At 48.6% G+C, this 16,794-nt stretch overlaps 1 protein-coding gene and 1 long non-coding RNA gene across 8 annotated transcripts in view; one reads left to right on the top strand and one right to left on the bottom strand.

The window, feature by feature from the left end:
• FAM131A (family with sequence similarity 131 member A) overlaps window positions 1-16,794 on the bottom strand; it is an 88,094-nt gene that overhangs the window by 57,100 nt on the left and 14,200 nt on the right. For 2 of the 6 annotated variants that reach the window (XM_053310358.1, XM_053310355.1), the window contains exon 2: window positions 8,504-8,643. The exons of 3 other annotated variants lie outside the window; for them this stretch is intronic. Coding sequence is in view for 1 of the 3 variants with exons in the window: in XM_053310355.1 (XP_053166330.1) it covers window positions 8,504-8,643 (140 nt within the window). In the remaining 2 variants the exon portion in view is untranslated. Of the gene's footprint in view, window positions 1-2,415; window positions 2,479-8,503; window positions 8,644-16,794 lie in introns of those variants that run through there. One more of the 6 variants, XM_053310361.1, reaches the window with a different exon arrangement.
• The window catches only part of LOC128351150 (uncharacterized), a 75,455-nt gene that overhangs the window by 27,595 nt on the left and 31,066 nt on the right, over window positions 1-16,794 (top strand). The window contains exon 3 of one of the 2 annotated variants that reach the window (XR_008319606.1): window positions 1,291-1,884. The exons of the other annotated variant lie outside the window; for it this stretch is intronic. This is a non-coding gene — a long non-coding RNA (uncharacterized LOC128351150). Of the gene's footprint in view, window positions 1-1,290; window positions 1,885-16,794 lie in introns of those variants that run through there. 2 annotated transcript variants of the gene reach the window in all.

The following is a 16,794-nucleotide window of genomic DNA, read 5'->3' on the forward strand; positions in this document are numbered from 1 at the left end:
CTCGGCTCTGGAATGGCCTCCTGGAAGAGCTTTGACATGCTCACTCCCTTAGGGTTTTAAAAAAATAGTTGAAGACCCATCTTTTTAGAGAGATGTTTTAAATTTACCTGCAGCTCATATCTGGTAGATTTTTAACTTTTTAACTTTCAGCTTTCAAATTTGGTTCTAACAAGTTCTTGTTTTAAGTTGTGTTGCTAATTTTATTTTGTTATATATTATTTTATCGATTTTGTGAGCTATCCCAAATGGCACTGTACTGGAGAGTGAGTTATAAATATTATTAATTAATTAATTAGATGGGGGAAGCTACACTCCATGAAATTCTACCTCCAGCACAACTCTCTACATGGCACAGGGGTATGGCATCATCTCATACGACGCAGGAAGTGGCAATGGTAAACCCCTCCTGTATTTTACCAAAGGCAACCACAGGGCTCTGTGCAGGGCCTATGATTGGGGGGTGCAGGGAGTACAACGTGCCCAGGGTCTAAAGTGGGGCCCGGGAGCCAAAGTATTAACTGTAACCTATATTACATGTTATTGCAACAGTTCATAGCTTACCTATAGAACCTCCGTGGCCTAATGATGATAACTATGCTCTCCAGCTTGGCTAAGCCTATTCAAAAGATCAGGCATCACATATTGTACGTTCTGATAAGCCAATGATTTTATGCTTCAAAGAAACTTAAGGTGGTCTAGCATTTACCAGTTCATCCCATCGAACTGGTGATTCAAACAATTGACACTTTTTAGGACTCATTGAACTGCTCTCCAGGTGGGACCCCATCCTTCAGGAACATGTACTAAGTGTAGAGGAGTCACAGAAAAGGAGTGAGCCGCTTCGAGTTCATTATCTGTCCCCTGACTCACAAAATGAATTTATTGCAGAATGCTCGAATCTTGTGAAACACATTTTGCGGGAGAGGCAATCTGCAAAGTACTTTGCAGTAATAGTAGATTCCACACCAGATTCCTCCCATATTGAACAAACAACATTCCTTTTGAGATACATACTTTTAAAAGAAATGCAGTATGAGATTCAAGAAAGATTTTTCAAGCTTGCAGATTGTAGCAACAAAAGAGGGGAAGAAATTGGTACAAAATATTAGCTGGCATAGATATTTGCAACAAGGTCATCCAAGCTAGAGATGCCACACTGGATGTTGAAGGAGCAAACATAGAAACTCTCCTCACAGATTTGATAAAACTTCGAAACAACGGGAAATGCATGTGGAATGAAACCAAACTGGTTGCATCAAACCTAAAGCGAGAAATAAAACTCTCCCGTAGATGTGGTGGAGTTAGGCACAAGAGAGCAAGGCCGCATGATGACAGCACACCTGATGCTAACTTGGAGGAAATGAATGACACAGATGATACACCAGAAGAGGCCTACTTCAGAAAGTGTGTATTTTACGTTTTGGTAGACAATGTTATAGCAGGATTAACTGTCCGTTTCAATGCTGTTAAGCAGTTGGCAGAAAAATTTGATTTCTTGTGGAAATATCTCACCATGTCTGAAAGTGATGTGAAGAGAAAAGCTTTATCTTTATCAGAGCAATATCCTGCTGAATTTAACGGTGATGATTTTGGAAAAGAAATGCAACATTTACCCTCAGTACATAAAGCAAATGTTGTAAATGCACAGTTAAAGCCATTAGATCTGTTGAACTTGTTAACAGAGTTCAGACTTGGTGGCCTGTTTCCAAATATTTGTGTTAGGTTAAGAATACTATTAACAATTCCAGCAACAGTAGCTTCTGCAGGGAGGGTCATTTAGCAAACTCAAGTTGATTAAGAATTATTTAAGGTCTACAATGTCTCAGGAATGTCTTGTGGATTTGGCCAGGCTAAGTATTGAATCAAACATTGCCAGAACAATTAATCTGCATGCTGTGATTAGAATTTTTTCACACACACAAAAGGCCAGGAAAGCTCTTTTTTTCAAATAAAAATTAAGCCTATCTACCTTTAAAAAAAAACTTTTTACTAATAGTTATGTCTTCCGATGATCTGATCTGCATGGCAATATAAAAGTGTTTCAATGTGAATTCTTTCTCCCTATCTGTATTGTAACATAAACAAAGATGTTCAAATCAAACGTGCATTCTTCTCTCTGATCCTCTTTTATTTTATTTTATTTATATGTATCATGGAGGGAGTATAGGAGCATAAGGCCTCAAATGCAGAAAATCAACAGAGCGCTCCATTCCACGCCCCTCTCATCTTCCACACCCTTTTTGGCCTTACAGGCTACAGCTCATGGCATAAAACCGTAGTGGATAAAAACAGGATGACTAATGGAGAAGGGAAGGGGGTTTGAAGGAAACTTTGTACCCCCTGGTAAAATTCCTCTCAGAGGCCCTGATGTACCTGGGCACCAGGAATCGAAATCAACTCAACAGCACACTTTACCTTTACCCCCAGCTTCCTGAAACGGCATCCATCAATCCAACCCTGAGGTTGTTCATCTGACCTCCAGGGAGTCCCCTTCCTTCTGACACAAATGGCCCATCCTTTAATATAAGGTTGCCAACTCTTTTTACTGGCCCCTGCTCCTATGCCTTTAAGCGGTTGATTTGCAGACGGGCAATAATGCTTGTCTTCATGGCATGCCCTGAAAAGTGTCACCTGCTGATCTGGTGTTAAAGGCACAGAAGCACAGCAACACCTGGGGTTTTGGTGAGCTGGCAACCCTAGCTGCTTCAAATTCCTGGCCCCCTTTGGAGAGAGTTTGGAAATGTCATAATTCTAGCCAGGCGATGTTGGGAACCTACTGTTTCAATTTCTTAGCCATTTAGTGGCGATCACCCGGGGCTAGGTAATTGAATTAATCCCCACTGTTTGAAAGGAGGCCACCCCCAGAGTGCGTAAAAAACAAGCTGCTAGTGTCAGACAGGGAGAGATCCCAGGGAACAGGAAACACAGGATGAGAGATAAGATTCCTTAATGGCCCAATCGTAACAGCTGGCTGGGCAAGTACAATGGCTGCCTTTTTCTTCTTGACAGACACTCTGTGTCTTTAACAGCCGCGTGGCAAGAAAACGTATTCAACAGGTGCAGCTTTGCCCAGCCTTGCGTTTGCAGCCCAGGGGAGGCTGAGCCTGTTGAATTTTCAGCATGATTGTGCTGCTGCTAAAGGAGCAGATCCTATATTGGGAAAATGGACAGTGAATCATCAGCCCATCAAATGTGAATCCCAGAGGGGTTGCCATGGCAAGCGAGGCTTCTGTTCCCTTCCCCTCCTTGTTACACACAGTCTGCCGAGCATTTTGTTTCCTGGAGTGTGCAAACGGCCTTGTGCTTTAAGACGTGCAGGTGGGGAATTGGTCTGTCAATGATTTTTAGTCACGATGGCTATATAGAACCTCCAGCTTCAGAGGCAGTATACCTCTCGATACCGACTGCTGGGGGGAAACAGAGAGGAAGGGCTCTTGCAGGGCTCAGCAACCCAGAGGCACTCATACCCCTGGACTTTGGGGCTGAAGTCCAGGGCCTCCACACACCCCAGGGGCCCCCCAAATCTGTACTGGGTGGTGTGGTCGCTGTGCCAGTGTGATTGTCATCTGTGTCGGGTGCTTGAGAGACAGAGGGGGGAGTGGGGAACGAAAGATATAGGATGGGAATATGTCAAGGTGCACGTTGAAACGTTTCTAATGCATATTTGCATAAACATACCTCTTTTATATTCTTACATGCTTGTGAGTTCAGTTGCTATTTGTGCCCTCAATGAGCCACGTGTTAAAAATACTACATATGTCATGGTGTGTGTGTGTGTGTGTGTGTAGGGGGATGGTGAACTTGTGTGGTGGGGGCGTGGCTCCAAAAGCCTCTAGGACCAGGCTCCAAAATTACCTCGATGCACCTCTGCAGCAACCCATGGCACAGGTGCCAAAAGCAGCATGCCAAATGATCTGAGTGGCACTCAGCTAGGAAGACCAGCCACACAATACCCACTGCCTGCCTCCGGCTGGCTTGTCACTACTTGCTGTAGGAGGACATCCAGGATCCGTGGTGGAGGTCTTTCTGGCTGTGCCTGACGGCTTGCGCTCTCTCTCTCTCTCTCTCTCTCTCTCTCTCTCTCTCTCTCTCTCTCATGCACATGTGCATGAGAGAACCAGCCAACAAGCACAGCCAGAGAAACTTCTGCTGATCCTCAATGTCCACTGCCTGCTATCAGAGGTCTAATTCTGGTTTCGATTTGTAGACAAATCATCCGAAATTGCCATTTTCAGGCACAAATCGATTTGTGCCCGAATCGAAATGTACAAGCCTACCTGCTACAAGCATATAATTAATATTTAAGATCTTTGGCTTAATCTGTTAGTCCTCATCCCCTCCTGAAACTAAGATGAAGCCCCTTGAACGGCATTTGTGCCTATTCTTCCCCTTGCTCTCATCTTCTTCACCTTCTTCTGCTCCTTCTCCCTGTGATGGTTTTTAGACTGTAAGCTCTGTGGAGCAGGGACTAGGGGGTGTGCACGATCCCAAAGTCGTGGTTTGGCTCGAATTCCAGCTGAACCGCATGCTGTCGAACCGACCGGCCGGTGGTCGGGCAAGTTGGGCGGCTAATACTTGTAAAGGGGTGGGGGACCCTGGCAATGCTAAGGGGCAGGCGGGGGCAACGAGAGAGGGAGTAAGATGTATTATTTAGGAAGCTTATTTAGGAAGCTGCCCGTGTGGCGGCGGAGCAGTTCTAGCCTCCACACATCTGCCGACACCATTTGCATGGCTTCTGCACATCCACGGAGGCTAGAACTGCTCCGCGCATGCACGGATGCCATGCAAATGGTGTCTGCAGATGTGTGCAGGCTGGAATGCTCCATGCATGTGCAGACGCCACACACATTATTATTATTTTTACATTTATATCCCGCTCTTCCTCCAAGGAGCCCAGAGCGGTGTACTACATTCTTGAGTTTCTCTTTCACAACAACACTGTGATGTAGGCTAGGCTGAGAGAGAAGTGACTGGCCCAGTGTCACCCAGCTAGTTTCATGGCTGAATGGGGATTTGAACTCGGGTCTCCCCGGTCCTAGTCCAGCACTCTAACCACTACACCGCGCTGGCTCTCCTACACCACGCTGGCTCCAAATGTTGTGGAACTGCTCAGTTGCTGCCCGGGTGGCTTCCTAAAAGGCTTAGGGGAGGGCAAGCAGTGGCAAGAGGTTGTGCTGGCAACTGTGCTGGCTGAGTAAGCATCTTAATCTCGCCGCCCCTGCCCAGCTGCCCATTCACTGCCGAACCGGTTCATACACCCTGGTTCGGTCCATGAACCGACCCCCGGTTCGGTCTGTGATCGAGCTGCCGAACCAGCCTGCTTTGAGGCGAACTGATTTGCCAGCGAACCGTTTGTGCACACCCCTAGCAAGGACCTCTTCTCTTCTGTGCCGTAAGCTGCTGTTCTTTGTTGTAAGGCCCGGGGCCCCATGGCAGCCCCCATCCATTCTAAGTGCAGCTCCCTCACTGATTGTTTATGGGGCCTGTGTGAAGCTTCGGCCAAAGCTGAATACTCTGCACAGGCTCGCGCGCTCCATGAGGAGACAACCATTCTCACTGTGCAGGGCTGTGCTTTGCTCAGTGCCGGGGAGACTCCTTTAAAGGCAACGAAGCCCAGTTCTCTTGAGCTCCTGCACCGTTTTGGAAGGTGTGCCCAGAGTGCTGGGAATTCTCGGCGGTTTCCTAGAGCTCTTGAGAGAGGGCTCCGTCGTCGCTTTGAAAGGGCCCTCCCAGCACTGAGGAAAGTGCAGTATTGTGCAGAGGTCATCACAGTAGGAAATAGCTCTCACACGGAAGGTTTTTTGCTGAAGTGCCCCCCACTTGAGAAACAGTGAAGATCACTGTTGTAAGGTGTCACGGAAATTGATGGTGCTAAAACAATGGATAATAATAACCCAGTCTGGTGGTGTTTCCCATGTTCTGTAGGGGAACTATTAGCAGCATCTGCCCCAGATAACCTCACCTTCTCCCTACCTCCAAAGGCCTGCCACTGGATGGTAGGTCACAGCCTGGAGTTCATTGCATATCCTCTAATCCCTGTGTGCTTCTTCAACATACAAAGCAGGAGTCTCACATTTTGATCCCTAGACATGATGGGACTTCAGCAGGGCCCTCCAGCTGCTGCTGGACTACAACTCCCATCATCCATATCTCTATCTATCTATTTAAAAGTAAAGTGTGCCGTTGAGTTGGATTACCATTGCCTCCTCCCGTGCAGTATGAGATGATGCCTCTCAGCATCTTCCTAGATCGCTGCTGCCCGATATAGGTGTTTCCCATAGTCTGGGGAACATACCAGCGGGGATTCCAACTGGCAACCTCTGGCTTATATATTTATATATATGCCACTGTGACTGGGGAAGCAGGGAGCTATAGTCCAACAATATGCAAGGGCCCAAGTTTAAGAACCCCTGATGATAAGCTTGATGAATTTTTCAAGGGAGACGGAAGTGCACAGACAACCTCCAAGACTGGCTGGAAGCCTTGCTTTTAATCCCACCATGAGGGCGGGGGTGGGTGGGTGGGTTTGTGGTTATTTAGGTGCTGCAAAAATGCACTCTGCAAATTCCCAGAGGCATTTTCTGCATTATGTGAGCCATGACATTCAAAACAAGCCCTGGAGTTGTGGCAAACCCTGTTTTGTTTTGGCAAACCCTGGGCTCAAATTCAACCCCACAGGCAGAGCTCAGGCTGCCCCACTGCATCAAGGGGAATTGCCCCAAATCTGACCAGAGCACAGACCAAGCAGGATTCACTTGCAGATGGTGCTTGTGAACCAACTAGGAATAATAAAAATAATTTTCAAATACAAACTGATAGGCATTTAACGCACAATACGCCGGATCTGACAGTCATCGAGAAGAATCAGGTTCTGATAATTGATATTGCAATCCCAGGGGATAGACGAGTCGACAGAAAACAATTGGAGAAAATAACTAAATACAAGGACCTTCAGAATGAAACTGAGGGGCTCTGGAAAAAGAAAACCATAGTGGTACCAATAGCTATTGGTGCCCTTGGTGCAGTACCAAAAGAACTTGAACACCATCTCAACACCTTGGGCATCAATAAAATTACAACACATTAGCTACAGAAGGCCACACTACTTGGGACAGCATGGATACTACGGTGATATCTTTAATTTTTCTTTAGTTTTCCTAGATGCTTGGAAAAAGTATTAAATCCAGTCAATAAAATCCGGTAGACTGCGTGGAGGAAGAGGAAGAGGAAGAGGAAGAGGAAGAGGAAGAGGAAGAAGAAGAAGAAGAAGAAGAAGAAGAAGAAGAAGAAGAAGAAGAAGAAAACTTTGTTAGCCACCCCATAAGAAATTAGGAACATAGGAAACTGCCATATACTGGGTCAGACCATTGGTCTATCTAGCTCAGTATTGTCTTCACAGACTGGCAGCGGCTTCTCCAAGGTGGCAGGCAGGAATCTCTCTCAGCCCTATCTTGGAGATGCTGCCAGGGAGGGAACTTGGAACCTAGATGCTTGTCCCAGAGTGGCTCCATCCCCTTCTCTGGGCAGTTCACAACATAAATTAAAACATCTAATAAAAACACATACATGAAATCAAAACACAAGAATACAAAACAATTCAAAACCCTTTTCAAAAGAATCCATTCTCCTAGGGAAGGAAATACCAGTCCAGCATCATCTTGGCAGAGCTACTTCTGTGAGAGAGGCCAACACTAGTGCATGCAGAAGGTACCCGATCCAGTTCCCCACCTCTCCCCACAAAGGTTGTCAGGGAGTGGAGCTAACAAGACCCCTGCCTGATTCCTTGGGGAGCGACTGCCAGTCAGAGCAAACTATATCGGCCTAGATGGCAGGGGCGGCCCTTTCATGAGGCCAGGTAAGGCAGTTGCCTCAGGTGGCAGATCACTGGGGCGTCAGCAGGGCAGCAAGATGCCCCCTGCCACTGCCACCATCGGAGCAGCCCTTCAGGACGGTTTGACGCTTGCAAGCGTTGCAAGGAGCACAAGGAGAGACGAGGGGGCTGCTGGCCACCTCCCCTCTTCCCTGTCCACTTTCAAAGCCCACTGAGGGCAACACTGCCTGCCCTCATTGCCAGCAGTGTTCTCTGTCACGGGGATTCCCGGACGCTGTTGACTACGACTCCCATCACTCCCCAGGCCAAATGCCACTGCAGCAGGGGATGCTGGGAATTGTAGTCAACAACATCTGGGAATCCCTGCTACAAGGAGCACAGATTGCAAGGCCTGCTTGTGAAAGGGGGCTGGCCCCCACCAGGGGCGTGGGGCAAAGCAGCATTTGCCAGCTCACCTCAGGCACTGCAATCCTTTGGGGCACCCCACTAGTCTGACTCGGCATAAGGCAGCTCGCTGTGTCCTCGAGTCCACTCTTCCCCACTCTCAGCCCTGTGGGCCATGCAAGAGTCCCGGGAAACGGTGTCAGGCCCCAGCCTGACCTGTGTGATGCTGCACATGCCTTTCTGCCCCAGGGTTTGTGGGCTTAGAAGCAGAGTGATTAAAACGGGCACCTCGAGAGAGTCCTGGCTGTCCACAGAGCTCTGGCGAACCAGCCTGCGCACCAGTGAGGTCCGGGTATGGCCCAGGGGCGAGAGGGCGGGCAGGGGCTTCACTTCGTTCCACTCCACGTGCAAAGTAGTGTCCACAGCCACTGCAGGGGAGAGCAGAGAGTAATGTCAGCCTCTGGGGAACAAGAAGCAGCGAGTAGGAGGGAGGAGGGCCGTTTGCACCGCCCTAAGGAGAGGAGAGCGGCTCTGGCGGCAGCCAGCATGACTTGTCCCCTTAGCTAAGCAGGGCCCTCCCTGGTTGCATCTGAATGGGAGGCTACAAGTGTGAGCACTGGAAGATCTTCCCCTGAGGGGATAATGGGGCCACTCTGGGAAGAGCAGAAGGTTCCAAGTTCCCTCCCTGGTAGCATCTCCAAGGTAGGGCTGAAAGAGATTCCTGCCTGCAACCTTGGAGAAGCCGCTGCCAGTCTGTGAAGACAATACTGAGCTAGATAGACCAAGGGTCTGGCTCAGGATATGGCAGCTTCCTATGTTCCTAAGCAGGGCTAGAGGAGTGCCACTCCAGGGTAGGTGGGCCGTGCGGGCTCCTGATCGGCAGCCGTGTCTTTGCAAAGATCAAGTTAGGAAGAGCAGTTGTGGTGGGAAGGTGGGAGCTGGGTAGGATGACTTTGCATCCACTCTTGATAAAATGCTGGGCGGGGAGAGGGTTGACTACACCCATCCCTACCCAGCTCCCGGTTTCCAAACCACCACTCTGCCCTCCTCCCACCTTGACCTTTGCATTCACAGGACCACAAATTGGGGACGTGCACAGTTCTCCTCTCCTGACAGTGCTACTCCCACTCTGGGACTGGGAGAATGAGTCCCATGATTCCCTTCTGCCCTCTGAAATTACTAGTCAGAATAGGCCCCTCAAATGGACCTCCGCTCCCTTGCAAGGTCCCCACTGCCAACAGGGTCTTGGGTGGCTGCATCCCATTGGCCTACATTCTGGCTGCTAGGCTGACCCGAAACAGATACTTGTGGGAAATCAAGAGGCTGAACTGTCTTGTATGTTTGAAAACCGGCACAGGGTCCACAAATTGTCGCTGGGCTTGATAGCCAAACATTGTATCTAGTGAGACTTGGCTTTCTCAGACAAACATAGGAAGCTGCCTTCTACTGAGTCAGACCATTGCTCCATATAGCTCAGTATTGTCAACACTGACTGGCAGTGGCTCCCCTCCAAGGTTTTGGAGGTGCCAGGGATTGATCCTGGGACCTTCTGCAAAGCAAATGCTCTACCACTGGCCTAAGGCTCCGTCCCCCAAATCGAGAATACAGGAGTTCCTTGCCCTTCACATAGCAACATAGGAAGCTGCCTTATATCAAATCAGACCATCCATCTAGCTCAGTACTATCTACACTGACAGGCAGCCGCTCTCCCGGATTTCAGGCAGGAGTCTGTCTCAGTGCTACCTGGAGATGCTACCTGGGAGTAAATCTGCTCTGCCACATCTTTTCCCTTCTCACTTCTTTTCTCCACAAAAGCAAAGGGGTCTTCGTGTGTGTGTGTGTGTGTGCGCGCTTGCATATCTGTAACAGCCATGCCACCTGTTCAGTACTTTTCAAAAACATCCATATTATGTAACAAAATATCTGTAGGTACTGGAAATGCAGCCATCTAATGGTGCAGCGGGGAAGTGACTTGCCTTGAGAGCAAGAGGTTGCCGGTTTGAGACTATGGGGAACACCTATATCGGGCAGCAATGATAGATGCTGCTCAGAATAGGAAGTTTCTGAAAGGCATCATCTCATACTGCATGGGAGGAGGCAATGGTAAACCCCTCCTGTATTCTACCAAAGAAAACCACAGGGCTCTGTGGATGCCAGGAGTCGACACCGACTCGAGGGCACAACTTTACCTTTACCTTTGCTGGAAATGCAGTGACAGTGGCTGTGCACTATGGACAAAATATTTGGGAATGTGGACCAGTTAGAAATGCCGGGCATCCTGATGCTGAGGGGGTGGGGCCTGTTGGAGAAGAGGGCGGGGCCTTTTGGCATAGTGGTTTTTTAAAAGAGATCTCAAACTCTCTTACTAAAAGCCAAACTGGATTTTACATGGGAGTTCCTTGACTGGAATTCCCAACATCTTTTCAAAAAGCAGCTGGGATATCGTGTACAGGAGGGGATCTAACCCCAGCCTCACTCCCCTGATCCAAATCCCCACTCCTGAAGCTGCTATTAGCTAGAGTGGCTAACAGCAGGTTCAGGATGCAATATTAAGTTGGGGGGGGTCAGTTTTTGAGCAAAAGAAACCCCTTCCCCTGCACCATGGCCCTGACCAATTCAATCCTCCCATGGGTGGTTCTTTCATGAGGTGAGGCAAGGCAGTCACCTCAGGCAGCAGATGGAGCATAGGAACATAGAAAACTGCCATATACTGAGTGAGACCTTTGGTCCATCTAGCTCAGTATTGTCTTCACAGACTGGCAGCAGTTTCTCCAAGGTTGTAGGCCGGAGTCTCTCTCGGACCTATCTTGAAGATGCCAGGGAGGGAACTTGGAACCTGAGATGCTCTTTGTCTTACAGTGCTCACAGTTCTAGTCTCCCTTTCACATGCAACCAGGGCAGACCCTGCTTAGCTAAGGGGACAAGTCATGCTTGCTACCACAAGGGCCGCAAGATGTCCCCTCTGCTGCCATTGCAGCAACTCTTGGGGACCGACCTGACCCTTCCAAGCTTTGCAAGGAATCAGACCTCTCCTTATGCTCTTGCAAAGCTTGCAGGAAGCAGGAGGAGAGGAGGCTGCTGGCAACTTTCCCTAGTCCTCCCTGCCCTCCGTGCCATTTTCAAAGCTTGCAAGGGTCAGCTTTTTAAAGGGGCTGGCCCCCACCAGGTGCACGGGACAAGGCAGCAACCTCCCTCCCAGGGTGGCTTTTTAAGAAAGCATCAGGAGGAGTTCCAGTCACAGAACTCCCACACCGCATCAGATTTGACTTTCAGGAGTTCAAGGAACGGTAGTATATTTTCATTGCACACCCACACCCCACACACACACTCACGGTTCCTCCTAATCCCCACCGCCTTCATGATCAGCTTGCTTGAAAGCTGCCGCTGGGACTGCAGGAGGAAGGGGTCTCCTCCACACTCCTGGTTTCCCAGCATGCCTCCGCCTGCCTAGGGATGGAGGAATGAGGCTTCTCCTCTGCTCCATTATACTGCAGCCGCTGCTGCTCATATTTCTTGGGGCTTTCCAGAGAAGCCCTACAGTGCCTGGCTGCATGGGGCTCAGTGCCAGGAATGCATGCAGTCTTCAGGGGCTGCTAAAGGAGCTTGTTGGAGGATAATGTAGCAGAGTAGAATAAAGCCGAGGAAGAGCCTCTCCACCTCTCTGAAGCAAGCAAAACCCACCAGAGACCAGTCCCTTCCACCTTGAGTAGCACTCTTTCCCCCCTGGGATTTACAGTGTATACCTTCAGTAGAATCAAGTGGTAAAGCTTTTCCTGGACTGTACCAATTCAGCACTCTTGCAGGGACGGGAGGGGAGGGGAGGGGCTGCATTCAGACGCTTCCTGAAAGGAGGAAAATTGCTGAACCCTTTTCTGGACACGTTTTTCTGAGTGCAGGAATACGGAATCTCCCCTGCTTAAAGCATGGAATCGTATCGTCCAGGAAAAGCTTTTCTACTTGATTATACTGAAGCTATAAATTGACTCTTAATTGGGAAAGGACTTAAGAGCAGCAGGAGTTTCCAGCAATTGCTGGCCTGCTTTAGCAAAAGAGCAGCAATCTCAGTTCCTACCCCCTCCTCAAATCCTTCTGGCTATCGTGGTCTCCAGATGGCAACCAAGTGCAGGATCTGTAAAGCTTTGGTGCAAGTTCTAGGCACGATCTTACTCACTGTACAGACATTCCTGCAGGCTTCCATGTTTCTTTCTAGCATAATCATCTCCTCTGTACATGTTCCAAGCAGGGATTTAATGCACTTTTGGCAACACCACTTGCTGACCAGCTCTTTCATTCCAAGAAGAACCCACCTTTTCCTCCAGTGGCCAAAAAGGCAGAAACGAAAAGGTATGGGTTCTTCTTGAAATGCAAGAGCTGGCCAGCAGGTGGAGCTGTGAAAATTGCATGAGGTCCCTGCTTAGTGTATACTAACAAACCTAGGGGGGTGCCTAAGGAGCCTGGAGGTGCAGCTGCCTCTGCTGAAAGAGGAGAACTTCATCAGACAGATTCATCTACAGATCTCATGGCCACACCATGTGTGTGAGGATGACCATGACCATACATGACTTTTTAACAAGGATTTTTCCATGTACTCAGTGTGGCAGCCCAGACTGTGATTGGCATACTGCACACCCTTCCTTCTGCCTTGAGTGCTCACGTGCATGATGGAAGAATTGGACAAATGCAGTTGCCCAATGGACAGCAGGCTATCTTATGTACCACTAGAGGAAGAGGTTATCAAATCTGGGTCCCCAGATATTCTTGGACTACAGCTCCTATCATCCCCTGTCAGCCATTGTGTCTGGGGATGATGGGAGTTATAGTCCAATGACATCTGGGGACTCAGATTTGAGAACCCCTGGATCACATGCTTACAGCAAAATATAGCAGCAAGAGACAGCTAGAAAGCCTTGGTGGACGTGTGTGCATGCCTACCCTGGGTGGTATTCGCAGCTCCCAGATTATACAGAATTCTGTAGCCATCGGCATCCATTGCACAGGTGCTGCTGCCTCCATAAGAGAAATGCTGAGGCAGCTGTTGTGCTGCAGCTTCTTCCACCAACCGTGATGGCCTCGTTGCTTCATCTCTGGCTGCCTGTTGGATCCACTTGTGGCCACAGGTCTCAGAGCAACACTTGGCAAGTCTCAGCCACGGCCCTTCAGCTCTCTGCTGGGTTTTGCAGGTGGGGACAGCCGAGCAAAAGTCGGTGCCTGTCTTTGCATGTGATGGCTTGCCTACCTCTGCAGCCTTCATGCCTGCACATCCGTTGGAGAACGAAGCCTCTCCCTACTGCTCCTACCCCCTAGCCCGACTAAAACAGGCTCGCACATCATGCTGCAAAACTGAGCAGCCAGAAGAACTTTTACTCCCTTGCGCTTGCCCAGACATCCCTCCCTAGCACAGACTAGAGCGAAACCATGGAATGGGGTAGTAGTTCAGTGGCCAGGCATCTGCTCTGCATGCAGAAGGTCCCAGGTTCAATCCTTGGCTGCGTCTCCAGGTAGGGCTGGGAAAGATGTCGGCCTGAAACCTTGGAGAAGCCACTTCCAGTCGGTGGAGACAATACTGAGCTAGACAGACCAAAGGTACAAGGCAGCTTCCTCTGTGCCTAAAGAGTTTGAAAGGCAGTTTGAAAAAGGACTGCTGCTGTGGTCTGCACACACTCATTCCCCTTTTACCTCGGATTGAGCAGGTGTGGTAGGTTTTTTGTATTATTTCAAAAACCTGCCACACCTATTGGTCCAGAAGCAGGAGACAGATTTTATAAAAAAAATCCACATGGACCCCACAAAAAGAGAAACCTTTCTCAAACCACTTTCAGCTTTCTTTCAAACAGTCTCTCTCCAGCCCAAGCGCTGCTGGACATGATCAACAGAACCAGGTGCTGTGGCTCTTTTCAGACTGTACCAGTTCAGACTACAGGGAGGTGGACCGAAGTTTGAATGCTCCCTTAGATGAACCCAAACCTCTGCATACATACAATTGTAGCATGTCTTGCCTAACAAATAGGGGGAGAGCACTGGGCCCTATTCAGCCCAGCAAAGCATCCATACAGGTAGCTGTTGATGTGTTTCTTTTCTAATGAAAAATAATAATTCGTGATGGTGAAAAGATTTTGGCCTAGTACATGTTAGTGTTTGATGTACAGAGAGCTTTCTCATAGCATCAGAAAATATCCAGATCTCTCTCTCTTTCTTTCTCATCTGAAATGGTTAAATACTTGCCGCAGATACATTGCATCTTGCATGAAGATGATGATGATGATGATACTCAGCCCTTAGCATAATCCAGACCGGTGCAGTTCTCATGATTTGCAGTTGAGCTCCATGCAAGAAGGCAGACCCACCCCAAAAGCCGCCTGTCACTGCATATTAGAACACAGGTCAGGGGGGATTAGTCTATATCCCCAAAGCCCTGCGAGCTTCCTCAACAATTAAGCGGTAATGGATTTCTCCAAGGAGATATGCCACAAGCAGGGCATTAGATTGCCCAGAAGCACAGCGGCCTGCCTAAAGAGCTTGCCTTTCACCTCTGGGTAGGGCTGCGGGGAAGAGAAAACCAGCCCCTTCCCACTTAGAAAAGCTGTGGTTTAATTCTGTCCAAACCACAAGCATAATGCTTTAGAAAACTGTAGCTGAGCAAGCAGAGAGGTTCTCTCACATGGCATAGATTCTCAAGAGCAACCGCGGCACCAGAATAATGTATGAATGGAAGGAAGCCGAAGAACATCTTTGGTTCGTTCTTGGAGCGTGCGAGATTCAGGCAACTCACATTCTGAGCAAAAGCCATCTGCTAAGGACTACTTCAGATGTGCCAAAATGTCTGCACAAGACAGCATTTGCTACATGCAGACACCAAGATGAGTTCATTTTGCTGTTTCCTGTCTCTTCTGGGCCAAGGATTCTGTGAAAGCCAGCACAGACTCTGTGTCAAGTGGGGGGAGCAGAAGGGGGAGTATGAAGGAAGGAAGGAAGGAAGGAAGGGTGAATTTTGTGAAACTAGCCAGAATTTCCTTCCAAGAAGAGCTGGCATCCGGCAGTGTGACTCTCCCTTACATCCAAGGGACGCCGCGTTCCTAACGGGTGAGCCATTAATTTTCTAGAGTGCTGCCGTTCTGCCCGGGAGGTGCCAGCAGGTTCTGCAGAAATAGCATGGCTCTTCTCCCTCGTGCTTCAAAGCACTGGTTAAACAAGAATGTATGTCAAAGTTTTGACAGGGGACGGCAGAGGAGCATCCGTCCAGGACGGCAGGTTGGGAGTGGTGAAGATTGACCTTCCGGAAGGGCCTTCTTCAGTGCTGGCCTGAGCCAAGTGGCCAGGCGTGGGAGATTGCTGAGCCGAGGAGAACGCCAAAGGACAGTTCGGAGTCCTGTTGGGACTGCAGCACTGCCAAAAATGGGGGCGGGGTGGGGGCAAAGTGGCCTTTGGCTGCCAAAAGTAGATGGGCTGAAAGGGGGAGCATATCCTAGCTAACACAGTTTAATGGGGACTGATTGACAGTTCTAATCTGCAGCTGTTTAAGGCTGCAATATTAATAATAATCAACTTTGTTTATTAAAAAATGTTCTCTGGGTGGCTTTTTAACTGAATAACCAGTTAGATATAGCTTTTGATGAACTGAAATGATGCCCAGATTAACTGAGCAGCAGATTTTTTAAAATACTATTATTTTATTTATTATTAGTAGTAATAGTATTAGTAGTAGTAGTAGCAGTATGGCCCCGCAACAAAATGTTGCAGTATATCCCTGCTGTACACATGTTACCTGAGTCTGTGTCTGAGCATGGTAAAAGTTTTAGGCACTCCCCCCCCCATCAGAATCTGAAGGGTATGTGACTGCTTTGAGTGAGTATTCTTCAAGCTGAGAAATGTCCCACTCGTTTTGTTCAAGCCCTCCTTCCTGCCTTCTTGCCACTGTGTTCCTCTAGCTCAGCCAAGGGTTGTCTGTTAAGTACCCTCTGAGTCCACAAACATTCCACTCCATTGAGTAACACTGGGCAGTTTGCGGGGGTGGTCCCCTTAGGCTTTTTTTCTTCCGATTTTTTATGAAACTGATGTATTTGAGGGTTACCCTGAATCTGCCGATACCTCTCGCCTGCAGGTGCTTGGGTTATGTGTCCTAATATACCTATTTCCAAAAAAAAGCTGGAAATGAGATTGTGAGTCCTCATAAAAGCTGCAAATGATACTGTAAATACCACCTGAAAAGATGCATTCCCTCTTCTTTCACATAGATGAGGGTATGCTTCTTCCCAGATGATGCCTTCTGAGTAAATACACTTGCATCCTGGGGGAAAACCAGAAGTATGTTTGTTTTTGCTTCAGAACTTGTGGCTGACATACAAAGCAAGGATGCGTCAGTGCAGTGAGGGAGCAGCCTAACAGAACTTGCCAACTGACTGCAGTGGCGAATGGACCATTTTTGACATTCTCCCCTTCCCTATGAAGCCCTCTATGCCATCCACAAATATGTCCCTGAGCATTGTGCAGCCCTCAAGGACATATTTTTGGGTGGCACAGAGGGCTTCCTGGGGAAGGGGAGAACGTCAAAAATTATCTATTCCCCGCTGCACCAATGCAGT

Source organism: Hemicordylus capensis, chromosome 3, assembly GCF_027244095.1.
Source record: "Hemicordylus capensis ecotype Gifberg chromosome 3, rHemCap1.1.pri, whole genome shotgun sequence".
Classification (NCBI taxonomy): Eukaryota; Metazoa; Chordata; class Lepidosauria; order Squamata; family Cordylidae; genus Hemicordylus; species Hemicordylus capensis.